Consider the following 20,426-nt stretch of genomic DNA (forward strand, 5'->3'; position numbering starts at 1 on the left):
AGATGGACCATTGGTGTGACCTAGTATAGCTATTCTTATATTCTTATAACTATGGCAGTCTTCTCCCAAGCCTTTAATGGAAGAAGCAACTAACTAGCTAGTCTCACACACAAGGACTAATGCATAGTAGCATTAGAAAAAGATCTGCATGGTCCATCCAGTCTGCCCAACAAGATAAACTCATATGTGTATACCTTACCTTGATTTGTACCTGTCTTTTTCAGGGCACAGACCATATAAGTCTGCCCAGCAGGATTCCCCGCCTCCCAACCACCAGTCCCGCCTCTCATCACCAGCTCTGGCACAGACTGTATAAGTCTGCCCTCCACTATCCTCGCCTCCCAACCACCAACCCCTACCAGTTGCACAAATCATAGCAAGACTTGCTTCCTACTCTATCTGAAATACTTTTCCTGCATCTTTTCTGAATTCATGGACAATTTTTTCCTTAAGTTGGTCATCCTTATTTCTGTTTGACTCCTGTTACTCTATTTAATTTGTCTATGTGTTCTACCTCCGCTTACAGCCTATGCTGTCTATTAAGTTTTAATGTGTATTGTGTTGACACTGTAAGTAGCATCCTGTGCCATAATGTGTACTGTTATCTGAATATGTTTACTGCTGTAAATTGGCTTATTCTTGCTGTGCACTAGTTTGGGTGAATTCCTTCAAAAAGGAGATAAATAAATTCAAATAAAATCAATTAATCAATCAATCAATAAAAGTGCTAGCACTAAGATCCATTAGTAAACAGGTCCCTATATAACCGGGCCATTAGGAGCTTTAAGTTATTCAGCCTTTTTATTTTAGAGAAACTCTTTAGTCCTCTGCTGAGATAAAAGATGGGAAAACAGAGAAAAATCAGTCTACCTGTAGGTCAAACAGAACTTTTACAGGGGCCATCTGAACTGTCATGTTTGAATGGAATGGTGCATTCCATGTTTACATTTATATTCCTATCAATTTGGAAACCATAATTACAATTTAAAGGGCCCTTTTACTAAAGGGTGTTAAGCACTTAGGAGGAGATTCTATATATGGCGCCTAAAAAACTGGCGCCGATTATAGAATACGTTTAGCTGATATTTGTTCGTCCATTTACACCAACTAAAACATAGCTCTGGGCCATATTCTATAACTAGGCATCTAAATTTCAGAATGCCCATGAAACACTCATTTCCCCACCTAAACCACGCCCCTTTTTGCCAGTACATGTTAGAAGTTCGGCGCACATCATTACAGAAAACGCTTAGAGGGGCATAATTGAACAAAAACGTCTATCTCCATGGGCGTTTATCTCCGAGAATGGGTCCGTGAAGGGGCGGACCGAACCGTATTTTCGAAAAAAAATAGATGTCCATGTTTTATTCGACAATTTGTGAGCTGGGCGTTTTTGTTTTTCAGTGATAATGGAAAATGAAAGCGCCCAGCTCAAAAACGAATAAATCCAAGGCATTTGTTCGTGGGAGGGGCCAGGAGTCGTAGTGCACTGGTCCCCCTCACATGCCAGGACACCAACCGGGCACCCTAGGGGGCACTTTTACAAAAACAAAAAAAAAGGTAAAAGAGCTCCCAGGTGCATAGCACCCTTCCCTTGGGTGTTCAGCCCCCCAAATCCCCCTCAAAACCCACCGCCCACAAGTCTACACCATTACTATAGCCCTAAGGGGTGAAGGGGGCCACCTACATGTGGGTACAGTGGGTTTGGGGGGCGGTTTGGAGGGCTCCCATTTACCAGCAGAAGTGTAACAGGTGGGGGGGGGATGGGCCTGGGTCCACCTGCCTGAAGTCCACTGCACCCCCTAACAACTGCTCCAGTGACCTGCATACTGCTGCCAGGGAGGTGGGTATGACATTTGAGGGTGAAAATAAAAAGTTGTGAAATGGCATATTTTGTGGTGGGAGGGGGTTTGTGACCACTGGGGGAGTCAGGGGAGGTCATCCCTGATTCCCTCCAGTGGTCATCTGGTCATTTAGGGCACTTTTTGGGGCCTTATTCGTGGAAAAACAGGGTCCAGGAAAAGTGCCCTAAATTCTCGCTAAAAACGCATATTTTTCTTCCATTATCGGCGAAAGGCGCCCATCTCTGATCGCCCGATAACCATGCCCCAGTTCCGTCTTCACCACGCCTTCGACACGCCCCCATCAACTTTGTCCGCATCGGAGTGCAGTTGAAAACGTCTAAATTCGGCTTTTGATTATACCGCTTTATTCGTTTTTGTGAGACAAACGTCTATCTCCCGATTTGGGTCGCAATATAGGCGTTTTTCTTTTTCAATTATAAGCTGGTTAGTGAGTTGTGCACTTAAATCCTAATCAGTGCCAATTAGTGATCATTATTGCTAGTTAAGTGCTGATATCAGCACTCATTAGCTTGTTAAGCCAATTAAGTTATACGTGGTGTTATCGAATCCGCGCTGATTTTGGCGCCTAAATCTAAACGCACTATGTAGAATCTGGGGGTTAATGTGCAGTTAACACACGGAAGCAGGGTACCACATGACTGTGTTAAGGGGTTTTGCAGCAGTTTGCCTGTTTCCAAGTGTTAAACTGCACTACTGAACTTTCCGACATAGGGCATGAGATGGGCGGAGAGTGGGCGTGGAAGCGTTAGCAAGGTAGTGTGTTGCACAACTCTGTGTTAGCCAGTTAGCATGCAGTAACATGGAACTACTTAACACCTCCTCAATAGGTGCAGGAGGCCTAATGCGCGGGTAGCGCATGCCCAATTGGCAATACCACTGGGGTAGCATGTGGCGGTAACGGGCAGCGTGCCCATGTTGGCGTGCGCTGCATGGTTTCCACGTGGGTAGTGTGTGAGCCCTTATGGTTAGGTCAATAGGTGGTGGTAAGGGCTCAGGCCGTAAGTAGGCGCATGCTAATTTTAATATTAGCGCAGGCCCATTTCCTGACCCATTAAAAAAATTGGCTTTTTCCCAGCAGCGGTAAGAAATGGTCCAGCACATGCCTAAAAGATGCACCCACACTACCACAGGTCACTTTTTACCGTGGCTTTGTAAAAGGACCCCTAAGTGTTTCCATATTAACCAGGAGCAGGTACTGCATGTTAATCTCAATGGAAATAGTGGAACTGCCCCTCAATGCAGTGTTAGTTTTGAGCTTCCATGTATTAATGTGGATTTTCTAGGACTTTTCATTATTTCTCCATGGAAGCTGACTTGAACTTCATCAGATTCCAACCACTTTCAATAATGTACGTTGTAGGAACTTCCGCCCACGTTTGGACCTAACAAGTGCACAATAGGAAAGCTATCATGTCTCTAGATAGATGGATTAAAACCAGCTCCCAAGTGCTTTTTACACATAAAAAATGTCCCTGTACAAGTCATTGGGATAAGAAGAGTTGCATGGGCTCCTAATCAAAGAACGGATCATCTTCAAAATCTGCACCTTAGTCCACAAAATCATATACGGCGTAGTCCCAGAATACATGACAGACCTTATAGACTTACCAATAAGAAACAAAGTCAGATCGTCAAGATCCTACCTAAACCTACACTACCCAAATTGCAAAGGACTGAAATACAAAACAACTTACGCAGCCGGCTTCTCCTACATAAGCGCACAACTATGGAATGGGCTCCCAAAAGCTGTAAAAACAATCCACGACCACTTGAACTTCAGGAAATCATTGAAAACCTACCTCTTCAAAAAGGCCTACCCCAACGACCCCATGTAACCCTCCTCACCTACCAACACAGCATGACTATGATCGAACAGGACATCACACAATCTTCATCCATTCCGACCCTCCACTTATACCTCATACGATCATTATACAATTTTGTATTTGTTATCCACCGACTGTGCAAACGCCTTTGACGGTACTATGTAAGCCACATTGAGCCTGCAAATAGGTGGGTGAAATGTGGGGTACAAATGCAACAAATAAATAAATAATTGGCGATTGCAGAAATGCGTTAAAGCATTTGAGGTATTTTGCTTGTTTGCACATTACTAATTTTTAGAAAAGCTTTTGGATAGTGTGCATCATGGGCGAAGAGTGGGGATTCCTAAGTTAACTGGTGAGCATGTTATGATTAGTGCACGCTAAACAGATAATGCAGAGTTATTGCATGTACCATGCACTAATGGGAATATTAGTACACAACCCACTATCAAAACAATAGAAAAGGCCCTAAAAATGCTGTGTTTTACTTGGGCTTAGTGCACAGGAAAGTCCTGCGTTAACTCGCATCAAAGCAGTAAAAGGACCCGCTATTTTAACAAGAAATGAAGCGTAATAAAAATATATGTCTATATATATAGTTCCCTTATTGACCTTTCTTGTCGTTTTCTGTATTGAAATTTTTGATTCATGATCTCCTACTTCTTGGTGGCTGCCCAAAAGGGGAGGTTTGAGCTTAACTTAACTGGAAACCACAACAGTGGAGCCTTTTCTATGCCATGTCACCGTTCAAGAGGGAGGTGATCTCATGGACCTTAATCGCGGACCGATTATGGAAGGCAAGTCACTCGGACTAGGCAGAGTACTAGGCAAGGAAGAAATCAGCCTGAAAACAGGCGGAGCAGGCAAGGCTAGGCACAAGGCAGACAGAATAAGGCAGACATGGCAGGAACTGGGACCAAATAGGGCAAGGTAAGCAGGGCAAGAACTGGACCCAGACAAGACACACAAGGCAGACAAGGCTGGGACTCGGAGACAAGGCAGGACTTGGCAAGGCAGGAGACAAAGCAGGACTTGGTACTGGAATGAGGCAACTGTTGACACTGGAACAAGGAAGGCCTGAGCATGAAGACAAGGCAAGAAAAGAACCTGAAGACACGGCAAGGCAAAGCACGAACAGGAAACACAATGAACTAAGCAGGGCCAGGAAGACCTTGTTGTGAAGGCATAAGAGGAGGGCCTGGACTTCTCTTAAATGTGCCCAAGTCCATGACGTCACTCCGAGTGCACCCGCAATGCTTCCCACCAATACGATATGGGTTGCGGTGAGTGCGCCCTAGGAAGACAGCATACAAATGACAGGTGAAACAGGATGCCATCCCACAAAGGCCCTGGAACAGAGTGGTAAGCATCAGGGCAGGAGTCATGGCAAGCTTTGACAATGAGGAAATTCTAATTTTTTCTCATTTCCTCCTTCCTTACTTAAATATATAGTCTTATATCATATTATAACTGATCAGAGATCACTGTAAACCTCCTATAGGTAATATATCAAATAAACTTGAAGTATGTGATTTACATTTGCACCAAATTAGATCAAACCATGAAAATAATCTTTTAGAAATTACTCACACGTTGGTGTTGGAGGTAGCAACCGTCTCCGTGGTGACGGTCTTGAGTCATAGTTCATCTGTGAGTCCTCTTCTTCAAAATCATAATGTGGGTGATGATAACCTTTGGGCCTCTCACAGTCTCTATCATTATCATAATATCGTTTTTGATAGTCATATTTTTGCCTGAGTGGAATAAACAGCAATTCAGTACATCTCTAATATTATGTAGCTAAATGTTATAAAAGTCATAGACTACCTTCCTCTGACAATCAGAAAATTACAAGGCTAACTTGAAAGGAAAGGCTCCAAAACTAGGTTTATTTCAATTACCTTAGATAATAGATTCCTATTATTTGATTGACATTTCTTTCACTATGCTGCTCTGTACTGTTTTGATAATCTCCTAAATTATACTGGACTACATTTCAGGTAGAGTTTATATGATGCTCCAGGACATCATGGGTAATTCCATCTCTTTCACAATACAATACAGCTAGAAGAAAATTGTTTCATAACATACAGAATTCACAACATCAGGGAAAAAGTTGTCACATTCTTTTACTTTATTATTATTTTATATTTTTATGGTAAACCATTTTGAGACTGGAGTGCAAGCTGGGAATCAAATCCAAATAAATATATAATGTTGTAGAAACATGGCAATATTCAAGACTTGAGAAATCTAGTCTACCTCTCTCATTTTTTTATTTGCCAATACATATTTTTGTTTAACTTGATTATTGGCATTTGACAAATGCCTTCCTCAGTCTTCCTTCATCATACTCATCCTACCTGTTCCTTAAGATCATATGTTCCTGCTCATTGCATTCCTCTCCACTGCAATACTCTTGCTCTTCCACGCAAGAATCTTCCTCTTGGCTATTGTCCTCTAGAACCTCAACATCTTCTTGGAATATTGCAGGAAATTTCCCTTCCCCAGATTCAGATCTGTGTGGTGCAGTTGGTGAATAAAAACTTAGATTATCACATATATAACGCACATAGCTCTGATCTAAAACAAACCAATATATTGTTTCATTTTGGAATTGTTAAGCTTGTGAAACAATGGTTTTGAAAGAACCCACAATTCTTCTGACAATCATAAGCCAAAGACTGGCCACTCTTAAGTCACAATTTTTCCACTCTCGATTTTATAACCATGAATGTCTAAATGTGATTTGCACTTTAACCTCTTAATCACTTTTAAGGTTATGTTTGAGGCCCACTGGGGCTCCCCAAACCTGTCATGCTGACCCTAGGGATGCGTATGTGTTAGCTTGCATTTAAGGGCTCTTTTATGAAGGAATAGTGTATGTTATTCTTATGGGGCCCTGTTGCAGATAACTTGAGCCAAACTTTGGTAAAAGATCCCCTTAGTTCATTTACATTCCTTAAAATTTTAGGCGTTATGCCTGGAAATTCAAGGCTGGGCTACGTCTAGGCTTTAGCACTGAATTTTCAGGTTTGCGGAGCAGGTCAAGTGCAATATTTAGCACATAACTGGCCCTTTGGCCATTCACTAGCAGCGGCGGCTGTTTTTTTGCTATGCACCAAGGCTCTTTTTAACACAGTGGGTAAAAAAGCCCAAAAAAAGAAATGGTCACGCAGTAAGTTCGCACTTGCTATGTGGCCATTTCGAGGGAGCACTTACTGCCACCAATTGAGGTGGTGGTAAGGGCTCCCGCACCAGGGGCGTAGCCAGACAACAGATTTTGTGTGTGCCTAGGCAAGAAGTGGGTGGGCACCAAGTGTTCTCCCCCCCCCCCCCCCCCCCCGCACCACCACCAAAAAATATATATATCACAGCTGGCGGGAAAACGCTTCTTTCCACCTTGGCAGTCTGCAGCAGGCATGCGCTGAAAACTGAGCATGCGCAGGTGCCAGTATCAAGGAGAGTAGCGTTTTCATTACCATCAGGGGGAGGTCTTCAGCTGGTGGAGCTGGGGATCCCCACCAGCTACCACTAAATGTGTGCTACTGTTGGGTGGGCCTGAACCCTAAGTGGGTGGGCCCTGGCCCACCTGTGGCTACGCCACTATCCTGCACTAACCCAGCCGATTGCTGCCAGGTAAACCCTTGTGGTATTAATTTTTCAAAAATTCTGACAGCACTGGAGATGCCACACGCTGGGGACAGAACTACCACTGGTGGCTGCATTGGGCTGGCGGTAGTTCCTCGTTGCCACGTGGCAACCCTTTAGTAAAAGAGCCCCAAAGACTTTTATGGTTAAGTGCTGAATAAAGGCAATTAACTGGCCAAGTGCTGACTCCACTCCCAGAATGCCCCACCCCTCCCCTCCAATAGCTGATTTTGCGTTCGGTGGTAACTGGACATTTTCAGTTGCACTAACCAGTTAAGTGCTGCAGAAAATGACTGGTTAGCTCCAAACAGGTGATTTAAATGGCCAGGAACTGTTTTGTCCTCGATATCTGTAATTATTTCTTATATACTTGTCTCAACCGTATTTTCCACTTTTTTGCCTCAGTAGTGCTCATCTACCAATAATTATTTTTTGGCAGTTTATTTAGCACCAAATTCTTCATCGGCTTTTATGCAATCACTTTGATTATATTTTAGTACTTTAAACACTTATCTTTATAGATAGTCAGAATGGGGACTCAAAACTGTCCGACATGCATGTTTCGCCAGCTAGGCTGTGTCAAGGACTTCCCCCTTCGCCGTTTTCAGCGCCAGACTCACTACATTATTCTCGGGATTACCCCTGCAAATCCCGAGAATAATGTAGCGAGGCTGGCGCTGAAAACGGCGAAGGGGGAAGTCCTTGACACAGACTAGCTGGCGAAACATGCATGTCGGACAGTTTTCAACCCCCAGTCTGACTACCTATAAAGGTAAGTGTTTAAAGTACTAAAATATAATCAAAGTGATTGCATAAAACCGATGAAGAATTTGGTGCTAAATAAACTGCCGAAAAATAATTATTGGTAGATGAGCACTACTGAGGCAAAAAGGTGGAAAATACGGCTGAGACAAGTATATAAGAAATAATTACACATATCTAGGACCGAATAAGTTTGAAAGTGTTGTATATCTAGGGTTCCTAGCAAGGTATATTGAAGATAACTGCCTAATATCAGCAGGAACTGTTTTGGCCAGTTAAATCACTTTGAATATTGACCCATTAATGTGCACAAACCTATGAATCAGCATGAGGACAATTCATTTCCATGTTTAAAAAGATCTAACATGTATTAAAACAGTTTTTTTAATTATACCAAAAATGGGGGGGGGGGGGGGGGGGGGGAAATCACCTGAAAATTGTGAAAATTTCTGACCGTGCTGAAAATGATATATTTTTTTGCCCGTGTACAGCCCTAGAGACTCCAGAATCACTTGGGTTTTGGGAATACTCACAATGAACATGCATAATAAATTTGCATATATTTTTTCTGCATCTAACTGTGTGCCAATGCTCATGTGAATGCTCACCTGCAAAGTACACACAATCAGAAACTGGAGTGCATTTGCAGAATAGGAAGTAGCTGGAATATAGTCATTAATGCATGAACTGGCATTTAGGCACATTGTTGCTGCCTAAATCTAGGTGCCTCCTTATACAATTAACATCTACGTGCCCAGCTTTGCTTCTGAAAACTGTTAAAATCGGTAAAATAGCAGATTAGAGCAGGACCATTTGGAACTTTATATGAGCATTCTAATCTCACAGCATCTGGCTTAAATCCATATTGCTAGGATTAAAGTATTCAAAATATCTCTCTAAAATCCATTAATTAGTTAAATTCTAGAATTTTCAGTAATTCTAAACCAGTTTTTCTTTTCATACACGTTGTAAGACAAATGTTTAGAAACTGATTGTGAACTACCCTATAACATTTTTTCAACCAAACTACACAGTATCTGGAAAAAAGGGGACCCCCAATATTTTTACAAATAACCCCAAAACATCCTACTGCAGCAGAAATTTCAGACATTCCTAAGTACTTTATTGTTCAACAGGATGGAGCTCCAGCCCATCCAACTTGCAAAAGAGTTGAGTTCTTAATTAATGAAAACCCAGAATTCATTGAGCCAACGGCTCAGTGATGTCGAAGACTTCGTGAACGTGTCTAGGCTGGAGAACACTTTGAACACAGATTATGAATTGACTAAGAAAAATATTTATATTAATGTATTTTCAAAGGTCTTACTAACCCCACCCCACCCCCGTTTACTAATATGCGTTGCAATGCCGACACACAAACTGAATGGGCTGTGTTGGCAATAGAACGCAGCTTAGTAAACAGGGAGGTAAATGTTTAAACAACTGCAAAGTATTTTGAAACTATGTAAGAGGTCCCGTTTTTTTACGGACGCCATGTAGATCATTCACAAGGACAGCGACAGAAACCTTTCATCCTTACACCAATCTTTAGCACAAGCATTACATAAATAATTGTATATTTCATAGTATGAATACACTAAATACACATTAGGCCTACACACATACCTAATATATGCTTCATAATACCGAGTTCTATCCAGGAAAGCCATAAAAACATAGGACAAATATTATAATCAGATGCAGAACAACTGTCAAACAACAATTTTAATAATGCATTCAGTGTGTCAGCCTTATGATTAATCTTTGGAAACAGAGTTTCTAGAAACTGAAAGACAAAGATTCAAGACTGGTATGGTAAAGAATATTGGTCAAAAGGGTTTTCCTTATCTTGTGTCTAAAGGGAAAATGTTTCTGTATGTTCGGATCTTGGTAATGACAGCTGTTATCTTCTTTTCAGCCTACAGGAAACATATTTGTATGGTGGGAGTGTGATAGTCTATACTCGATGCAGGAGAGTTCTGATGATATTATACAGACCAACTATGCTCAAAATCAAAAGAACTGAGAGATGTGCTTTAGAGCTGGAGAAAACCTGGAAGAATTCTGCTAGTCAAAATACAGTTGGGGTTATCACCTGACCCAAGTCAACCCCATGAAGCTGTACAGTTCTGCTTTTAACCTACTACATCTATAGACCTGGACCTGTTGTCCATTTTAGAGAAATTGAATGTATATATATTCGCATATGTACTCGGCCTGGATTTAGAGGTAACTGAGGCCAAAGAGGAGCTTTAGAGTTCTGCACCGGGGCCACTTTGAAGGGATGTTGCCATTACACTCAGGGACCCCCTGCCCCACTCTGATACCAGAGTTCTGCCTATGAACACCAAAATCTTATTGCTGGTTCTGGATGCAGTCGATCACAATCAGAACTGGCTCACCTTCTCAGGTATGACCTGGATCAGATGGCAACCCCTTTATGCTGCACTCTGACCTTTTATTTTACCTGCTTTGCTTATTTTGCAAGACAGGTATAATGATTTCGCATACAAGCAATCACATCAGTGAAAATAAAACCTCTTCCCACAACTCACAAGAATTACTTCCATTTCTTTTTCACCCCTTGCAGGAAACAGAATAGTTCCTGTTGCTTGCCTTTTGTTTCCATCTGAATCATTAATACAAGCCTGTCATAATATCTAATGTCTTTATTCAGTTCATTAACGTATGCTAATAGACTTCAGTCGGAGCTCTAGCAGTACAGCTCATGACATTATTACTAGATCAAAAGACTCATTAATGGCTACCTGTTAATACTGGTCCTTCTTTGCTTCTCGTGGCCATTCTTGCAGTATGAATAACACCCATTTTCAGATACATGTTCATGGTTTCCAAGGTTTGGGCGCCTTCTATTAGCAACTTTTGACATATTGGCATTATTGAGATTGGCATTCGTTGAGTTTGGTACTTGCTTTCTTATTGAATTGTGATTATGATGGTTATGAATTACACAATTACCAGTGTGTGTAACTGTGGACCTTTCAATCTCACTTGCCAAGGGGACAGGAGGCTTGTGCACGTGCAGGGGACGCTGTGTTGTATTAGTCTGATGGTTAACATTTCTCCTGTCATTGCCAACATGATTTACATGATTCCCAAACAGGCCACCATTTCTCTGTAAAGTAAACAAAAGACATGAAATAGATAATATGATGTAGTCTATAACTTGCTTTAGATTAATTAATATTGAATGGGTAGATTGATGAGCTCATCATATCTATCACTGCTTCATAATTCATTATAGTTGGGTCACCTTGACTGAATCAATAAATCTACAATTGATTAGTAAGTATTTGTATGAAAAAGGGAAAGTGGAGGAAAAGGGAAAAGGAGCTGATTGCAAGGGCAGCAAAATATCTTATTGGTTTGGCAAACCTAACTAACCCAATTCCATTCTAGCCCCAAAGCTCTGCAGTATGAGGGGAAAGAAGTTGGTTTGGCCATCTGCTTTGAAAGGGAAATGGGACTTAATATACTGACTTTCTGTGGTTTTTGCAACTACATTCAAAGTGGTTTACATATTAGATATAGGTACTTATTTGAATCTGGGGCAATGGAGGGTTAAATGACTTGCCCAGAGTCAAAAGGAGATGCAGTGGGAACCAAGCCCAGCTCCCCAGGATCAAAGTCCACTGCACTAACCACTAGGCTACTCTTCCACAGAGAATAAAGTGATAAATTATAAAAGACTGGTATATGAATTACACTCATTCTATACAATCAACAAAGGCCTATACCTTACTATCCTCCCCTACTGCCATTGTGCTAATGCCAGCACAGCCCATTCACTTTCAATGGGCTGTGTCGACATTGCTGCACGGCTTAGTAAACAGGGGGGTATGTTATTTTTCAGCTTGATTTGTAGGAAATATATTACTTATGTGCCCTCTTGAGAAAAATTATGCAGTTCGAGCCTCATTTTATTAAACTACTGCACAGTACCACACATGAATAATTACTCTGAATATATCTTCTTCTTCCTCTTGATTATTATCTTCCGCATCATCTTGCAAGTCACATGATATAGCTCGACGAATTTCAGGCCCAATGTCATGAAGTGTCCTGAGTCCTGCCTATATCAATAGAAGTCATATGGTAAATTAGCTGTTCAGTTTCCTTTCCAAGATGTACAACTTAGTTATTCTTGAAGTCTATATTGTCCATAAAGAAAATGCCATAAATAATAAATCTAAGAGAGAGACAACATGACAGGTCCAGTACAATGTAAGGAACTCCACTTATTGTGAAAACACAGCACTTTTATTTTGGATTTCCACACTAAGGGCCCTGTTTACTAAGGTGCACTAGCGTTTTTAGCGTGTGCTAAACATTAGACTGTGCTAACTGTGTAGATGCCCAGTGCTGTACTGATTGGGGGTTTTGGTTAAATGTGTTTCCTGTTATTGTTCAAAAAGTTAATAAAATAAAATAATATTTAAAAAAATTCTGATCAAGCAGCTCCTGGATTGTAGTGTTCTGTACTTACAGCCACCCCTGGGGTTTCTGAAATGGACCCTCTCCTCTCTCACCCAGGGGTGCCTGTTCAAAGTTGCTATTTAGTAACATGCCACGGTCACAACACAACACAGAACCACTTGTCTTGCCAACAAAGTTTGTCCTCTTTAGTTCTTTTATTTATTTTATTTGGTTTATATCATCTGCCCGTTGGCATCTTGGTGGTGTATGGTTCCAGATTAAAACTGTCATAGAAGGGGCAAGGCAACAAAAATAACACTGCAGGAAACTAAGAGGAGGGGAAAGAGCACAACAATACTTCCAGAGACAATGTAATGAGTCCCAGAATATAAAAGGCACTGCTACATTACCAGAAGGCTCCCTTAAATATCAAACATCTTATTTTTGCTAATGGCTGAGAGCAGGAGACATCTCTTATTGAATACAGCACTTAGGGGCAGATGATCAAAAGTCCAAACAGTGCTCTAAAAATAGTGCGGGGCTTCACCGCCCCTATGATCAGAGATAGTAGCATGTAAATTTAAGCACTGGATCTCTAGTCCCCTGTGAACTTGTGTCGGGGGGACTGGAGGTCCACCAGACCTCCAGCCCCTGTGTCGCTGGCTTGGGGTGGGGGATCGGAGTTTCTTTGGGAGGGGGTTTTTGCAGAACATTGGGGAGTTATGGTGAGCCCTGTCCAGCATGCATTTGCATGCTAGCAGGGCCCCCATCCCCCCCAATGGAAATGCCCCCCACAGGATCCCCCAATGCCAGCTCCGAGCTGGCGTAGGGTTTGCCGCGTGCAGCACGCCAATGTTTGGCGTGCTGCCTGCTGATCACTGGGGAAGAATGATACCTGTTTAGCATGCATTTGAATGCTACTTGCAGTCAGAGTCCAGGGGCTCTGATCATGGGGCGGTAGCAAACATGAGTGCTAGTATGGCACTAATAGTCTCTAGTACCCGTGTTTGCTTCTGATCATTGGCCTATTAAGAAGCAAACACCTACAGCAGCAGTTGCTGTTGCAAAGGTTTCTTCTTCTTCTCCTTCTAATTTGCCAATATATTTTAATACTAAAAAAAGGCTTACAAAACTCAAACCTGTCTTTGCATTTATATTTGTTTGCCTTCAGTTTGACTTTAACTTGAGAGTATATAGGATTACCCATGGTAGAGCCCTTTAAAGAGACACAAGCTACGGGATGCCATTCATGTGTGCGGGTACATAATTGTGACACCAGAGAGGAATCTAGGGTAGCTAACTGGCTCCAGATATGCCTGATAAGGTGGGTCCAGTCTTGGGTTTACTCCCATTGCATGCAGAGGCTTATAGGAGGGGGTCTATTGTTTAATGGGGGGGGGGGGGAGAGAAGGGAATCACGAAAGAGGGGCCTTCTGTTCTTCAAAGGGGGTCAGGAGGGAAGAAAGGGCCCTATTGCTCTTCAGAGGTGGTCAGGAAGAGGTCTATTGCTCTATAGGGGTGGGCTCGGAGGGAGGGAAGACTATGTATTGCTTCAGGCTGCTACCCAGAAATTAAGTGGGTGCCAGACAATATTCAGTGCAAAATAGAAAAGATGTCCTTTTCAACAGGTAATAACAAAAGCATGTCATTGGCGTAAGAAATAAACAGCACCGAATGAAAGAAAACAGTGACAAAACGAAATCATATAGATCATTTAAATATTCAATATTTATATGATTACATTTTGTCGCTGTTTTCTTGCATTTGGTGCGAAGTTTTTTTTCTTATGCCAATGACATGTTTTTGTTATTACCTGTTGAAAAGGACATCTTTGCTATTTTGCCTAACATCACATTATGTATAGAAAGGATTGAGAAATTAAGTATTGCTCATGGCTTTAAATAATTAAGATAAAACAAAATTACTGTGGTTAAATTGGGTAGATATGCTTATGTTGGGAGTCTACTTAGATACCAGTTTACCTTTGGTTTCACAAATTAATTTCGTAGTGAAATCAACTTTTTTTTTTTTAACTTTATCAACTAAGAACTATCCAGTTAATTTTGTCAGTAAAACATTTTGCAATTTTAGCTCAGTCTTTGATTTTGTCTCACCTGGACTACTGCAATACTGTAGTGTCTTGTCTTGACTCATCTACTTCACTCTCTAGATTACAGGTTCCACAGAATACTGCTGCCAAGTTAATTCTTGGGGGAAAAAAAGATATGACCATGCAGCTCCATGTCTTTTGCAGTTGCATTGGCTCCCAATATCGGCTAGAATTCTTTTCAAGTTGACTTGCCTGATTTATAAAATACTTGATGGCTCTTGCCCTGACTATTTAGTGAGATTGTTTTTCCTTCATCTCCTTTTTCTTCTAGATCAGGTATGCTCCGTCTTCTTTATTTTCCATCGTTAATTGGTGTTAGATATAAGAAGTTGTTAGAATCATCCTTCTCTTATCAGGCAGTTAAAATCTGGTGTTCCTTACCTGTTTCTCTTAGGATAACATCAACATATTTAAGTTTTCGTTAGACTTATTTATTTCAAACATCTTATTGTTAATTTTGCTTTTTTTTCTTTACATTTTCTTTTATTTTACTTTTGTAATTGAACCAGTAATTAGGAGTTGGCGGGCTATAAGAATTCTCTAATATCACTGTGGTGACTCGAACGGCCTGGTTTCAATGTTATACCAACATAAAAAGTAGGAAACCATTAAGGAAATAGAAATTTTAAAAAAAAATGTTTAATATGCTGTGCCAGTGGATATATTAAATAATAAATAATGAGTGCTCAGTAAAATGCAAGTTGCTCAGGCTGGTCTACAGAATCGCAACAGGCAGAACCCAACATCATAGCACTCAGCCCTACCTACCACCCACACATCTGAGTATGACAGAGTTTGACATGAGTCAAGGAGTTTATTAAGATGAGCTAAGAAGACTTTGTATTTATTTTTATCACGAGCACATGCACCTTTAAACTGGGCTCTGCTGGTCTACTTTGCAGTACCCGTCAGAAGTTTAACACGTCAGTGAATCCAGCCTCAAGCTAAGTACCAGTCTTTACCATCTACAATATATCTTTCATTTTGATTCCTTTGTCATGAGTCGTCCATTATTGGATAAGATGTGTGGGTGGTAGGTAGGGCTGAGTGCTATGATGTTGGGTTCTGCCTGTTGCGATTCTGTAGACCAGCCTGACAATTTGCATTTTACTGAGCACTCATTATTTATTATTTAATATATCCACTGGCACAGCATAGTAAAAATTTCTATTTCCTTAACGGTTTCCTACTTTATAATGGGGCTATAAGAATTGTCACATCATACATAACATGAAACTGCAAGGGGGGAATTCACAGAAGCATGCAGTATGGGCATGTCAAACCGTTATGCACTTAGAGGTCCTTTTACAAAGCAGCAGTAAGACCACCGTAGGCGTACCGCAATGCTAATCCAGAACTACCGCCAGGCTACCGCACGAGCCCAGTGGTAGTTCCCACCCCTTGTGTGCGCCATTTCTGGTGCTACAAAATTATGTCCTATTTTTGTCGCGTCGGAATGTAACCAGCGGTAATCGGTCAGCACTGCGCACTGCCCTGTTAGTGTGGGAGCATTTAACGCCATCTCAATGGGTGGTGGTAAGGGCTCCCCACCGAAGTGGTTCACTTACCGCATGGCCATTTCTTTATCCCCCAAAATGGACAGCCTTTTACCCGCTGTGGTAAAAGGGAGTCCCCTTTTATCTCAAATATGTCGAAGTTGTCCTAAGAGAAGCAGGTAAGAAACACCAGAACTTAACTGCCCAATAAGAGAAGGATGATTCTAACAACTTCTTATAGGTTAAAGAATACTGTTATTTATGTGCAAATTTCCTGCATTTATACATGGCCTAAGTAGGTTGTGCCTGATTGTCGTCATGTAAATGCCGACTTACTCTAGTCCTATATAATAATTCTCACCTCCAACATTCTGACTTGCCTGGGACCGTGGCTCATTCCGAGTTGGTCTGCTAGGCTCCGTAGATCAGGCTGACATCACCGTAGCCATTATGATGTCAACTTCAGAACCCGGGGGGAAAAACATGCCTTACAGCTGATCCATGTCCAGAGGAGGGTCGCTGGACATGGGTGGCTGGAGGGGGGGGTAGGGGAGAGAGGAGGGTGCCTGGACATGGGTGGCTGGAGGGGGGGCAGGGGAGAGGAGGGTCGCTGGACATGGGTGGCAGGAGGGGCAAGTGAGAGAGGAGGTTCGCTGGACATGGGTGGCTGCAGTGGGCGCAGGGGGAGAGGTGGGTCGCTTGGCATGGGTGGCTGGAGGGGGGCAGGGGAGAGAGGAGGGTCGCTGGACATGGGTGGCTGCAGGGGAGCCGAGGAAAACCTTGCTAGCGCCCGTTTCATTTGTGTCAGAAACGGGCCTTTTTTTACTAGTATTCTACAATAGAATCTGAGCACCCAGATGCCATTACAGAATTCACGCTTGGCACACTGCATTTTGAGACTCTTTATAGAATTGGCCTCTTTCAGTGTACACTGGGTTTTAAAAGTAGAAAGCCTACCGGTATGTACAATTATTCTCCATACTAATACATATTACATGAATAAAATAACAATTGTGTAATATAATCAAAAGTATATTTTCAGCCATTCTAAGGTGAGATTTGTTTTATTACTCCGAGATAGCGTGATTCATGGCAGCTGTACTTCTATTAGCTTCTACATTTTTTTCAAGACAACAAAATTCATTAATTAAATCATTGCTATTAGCTACTAACAAGGTCTGTTGAGTTTTTCTGTGTCCTTTTCTCTCAAAAACTTATGTTGATAAAATGAATCCTCCAACAAAATCAACTAATGAAATGCCTATCATAAAATGCCATACTTATTTGTATTATATAGATATATGGAATAAAGTATCAAAATGCCATTTAGCTCAGAAAACTAAAATATCTACGTTGAAGAGAAACCCAGCTTTTCAAACAGTTTAAAGGCACATCTTAGTATCAGATTACAGAAATCACTAACGCAGCCCATGGTAAATACCTGATATACATCGTTTGTTTTTCTCAGTAATAGCAGTTAATCCAGCAAGTTAAGCACTAATAAGGAGATATTTCTGTAAACATTACTGCAAAAATATTGCTGTAAACCACCTTGAGCATCTCATTTTGATGTGATAAAACATAGAAATGCAAATACAGCAATGTAATACTAACTTCTTCAGTTGCTATCTCTTACTGGAAGGAAAAAAGCTTCAGAGCATTCTCAACCACTAGAAATCAAATTACCCCATTTCTTAAACATCTAAAGTGAAAAATGCCTGCATTTTCAATAGCTACACATATCAAATATTTTGAGAATTACTAATATAAATGTATTTTGATTTGATGATTAAAAAAAACTGTACAAAATAAATTCCACCCGAAACCACTTTCTGTAAGCTCTTCATTCCATGGTAAAATTTTTACAACAGCTACTTTATAATTTAGCATCATAATAACTGATCACACCAGAACATGCAGCCTAAGCTTACATATTTAATCTGATAAATTACCATACTACAGTAGTAAACTAACATAAAGCACTTCATGCAGGACAAGAGCACAAGAACTGTGGAATTAAACCACTCAAAACAACCAGGCAAGGGGGAGACAGAACCTACGCTGTAGCAGTGGATGTAAGACTCATAATAGTCTAGTCCTGATCCCCCAGAGCTGTTCTTCTTCATAGATCCCATCCTAGACTGAACTGTAACCATAGGAAGCCTCTGCTCTAAATCCAGGCTTCATTCAGCTAAATCCAGCTGTACAAACAATAACAGAACAATCCAATTACAGTGCAGCTTGTTTATGCTAAGCAAGGCTCACAGCCAGAACTGTGGAGTTTTTATTAAATTCACGCACCCTGCCCACCTTTATTTTATACAGTGTGTCAGACTTACCTGTGCTTGTCATAAATCATTTTAAACTATTTATTTTGAATAAATTAATTTGGTAAGTATACAGCATATAGCCAATTGGATGGCGGGAGGGGCTAAATTCCAGACTGAACCATCCCTGTCAGGCATATCCGGAGCCAGTTGGCAACCCTAGAATCCCCCTTTTCGCACAACCATGTACCTGCATTTAAATGGCATCCTATCGCACAGGGGTGGGCAACCACAGTCCTCCAGGGCCACAACCCAGTCATGTTTTCAAGATTTCCACAATAAATATACATGACTAGTAAAACATGCCCGTTTCAGGCGCAAATGAAACGGGCACTAGCAGGGTTTTCGTCCCAAACCCCCCCCTGCTCACCCCTTCGGCGTTGTGAATGCACTGACCGCCATTGTTGCGGACCTCGTCAACACACGCCAACGCCACCTTCAATGTGCTGAGTCGTTGGTTGTGAAGCCACTGACGCCATTGCTCCGCCCTCGACATCATCACGTTTGACGCGAGGTCGGGGCCTCAACAGTGATTTCGGTGGCTTCACCACCACGAACCCTTCGAACCAAAAGGATGTGCCCGGAGGAACTGACAGTGACGTCAGTGTCCTCAGAACGTTGAGGGTGAGTTTTATTATATAGGATATTGTTTTGCATATACTGTTTCAATTGTATGAAAATAGATCTCATGCATATTCATTGTGGAAATCTTGAAAACTAGGCTGGGTTATAGCCCTCGAGGATTGTGGTTGCCCACCCCGACTGTAGCATGTGTCTCTTTAAGGGCTGTACCATGATATATACTCTCAGGTTAGAGAGAACCTGAAGACAAACAAATATAGATGCAAAAACAGGTTTTGGCTTTTGTAAGCTTTGTTTTAGCATTAAAACACCTAGAAAAAGTGGACCTACACACTTGCGTGATTCCACATGGGTAAATCAATAGTACAATCACATCAGCAGCTGCTCACAGGGAAGTATTGGTTTCTTTCTGGGACACCCTCATTTGGGTCTGGCTGAGCAAGTGAAGTCTGCAGCATGCCAGATGCTCAGTTTACTCAGACAACACTGATATTCTCCACTTTCCAGTTAACCCTTTAGTGTCCAGTGTTCCCATCAATCTGTTCCCATATGGCTTATTACGGGAACACTGGACACTAAAGGGTTTTAAACTGAATTGCTTGATTCAGACTGCACACATCAAAGGACATCACAGAAAACTCTGGCAAATTTTAGACTAGATATTCAGCCAATGCTCTTTTAGGCACATTCCTGAACTTTCATTAAACCAGTTGTAAAGGTCTAAAATATAAAGCAACATATGCATCAAGCTTCTCCTACATAAGCACGCAACTATGGAATGCACTACCAAACGTCATAAAAACAATGCACGACCTAACCAACTTCCGAAAATTGCTAAAAACCAACCTGTTTAATAAGGCATACTACAATGTTACATCCTAAACACCAGACAACGAAACTACACCAGACATGACAAAACTGAACTCTTTATACCTGATTGCATCAGGTACTTCGACACGAATGAACTTTAACGCACCACCTCTTTATTTCTCTTCCCGAAAATGAATTCTCTATACTTGACTGCTTAATCTACTCTATCACCTATGATCTGTAATGCAATACCAACTTGTATTTCTCATGCCGGGAATGGCGATCGCCATCATGGAACAATGTAAGCCACATTGAGCCTGCAAATAGGTGGGAAAATGTGGGATACAAATGCAATAAATAAATAAATATATGTCATAGGTCCTAAATTGGACACATTCTGTAAAAAATACTAGAGGCTGAGTTTAGGACCACAAGTCCCCTTAGTCTGCTCTTCCGATTGAGTCCTCCAGATGCCCACAGAGACATCTAAGCTATCTTCTGACCTCCCTCCTGACTACCCGCAGAACTGGCAGTTCAAGGAAGAATACAGTTACTAATTC

General features: G+C 41.5%; 1 protein-coding gene and 1 long non-coding RNA gene across 2 annotated transcripts in view; one reads left to right on the forward strand and one right to left on the reverse strand.

The window, feature by feature from the left end:
• CACNA1D (calcium voltage-gated channel subunit alpha1 D) overlaps positions 1-20,426 on the reverse strand; it is a 384,574-nt gene that overhangs the window by 19,793 nt on the left and 344,355 nt on the right. The window contains 4 exon segments of the mRNA XM_030205472.1: positions 5,282-5,445; positions 6,055-6,210; positions 10,873-11,240; positions 12,085-12,198. Of these exon segments, the coding sequence (XP_030061332.1) occupies positions 5,282-5,445; positions 6,055-6,210; positions 10,873-11,240; positions 12,085-12,198 (802 nt within the window).
• Positions 537-19,509, forward strand: LOC115471692. The gene is made up of 3 exons (XR_003942397.1): positions 537-613; positions 17,334-17,342; positions 19,500-19,509. It is a non-coding gene; the product is annotated as an uncharacterized LOC115471692 (long non-coding RNA).

The sequence above is a fragment of the Microcaecilia unicolor genome, chromosome 6, assembly GCF_901765095.1.
Source record: "Microcaecilia unicolor chromosome 6, aMicUni1.1, whole genome shotgun sequence".
NCBI lineage: Eukaryota > Metazoa > Chordata > Amphibia > Gymnophiona > Siphonopidae > Microcaecilia > Microcaecilia unicolor.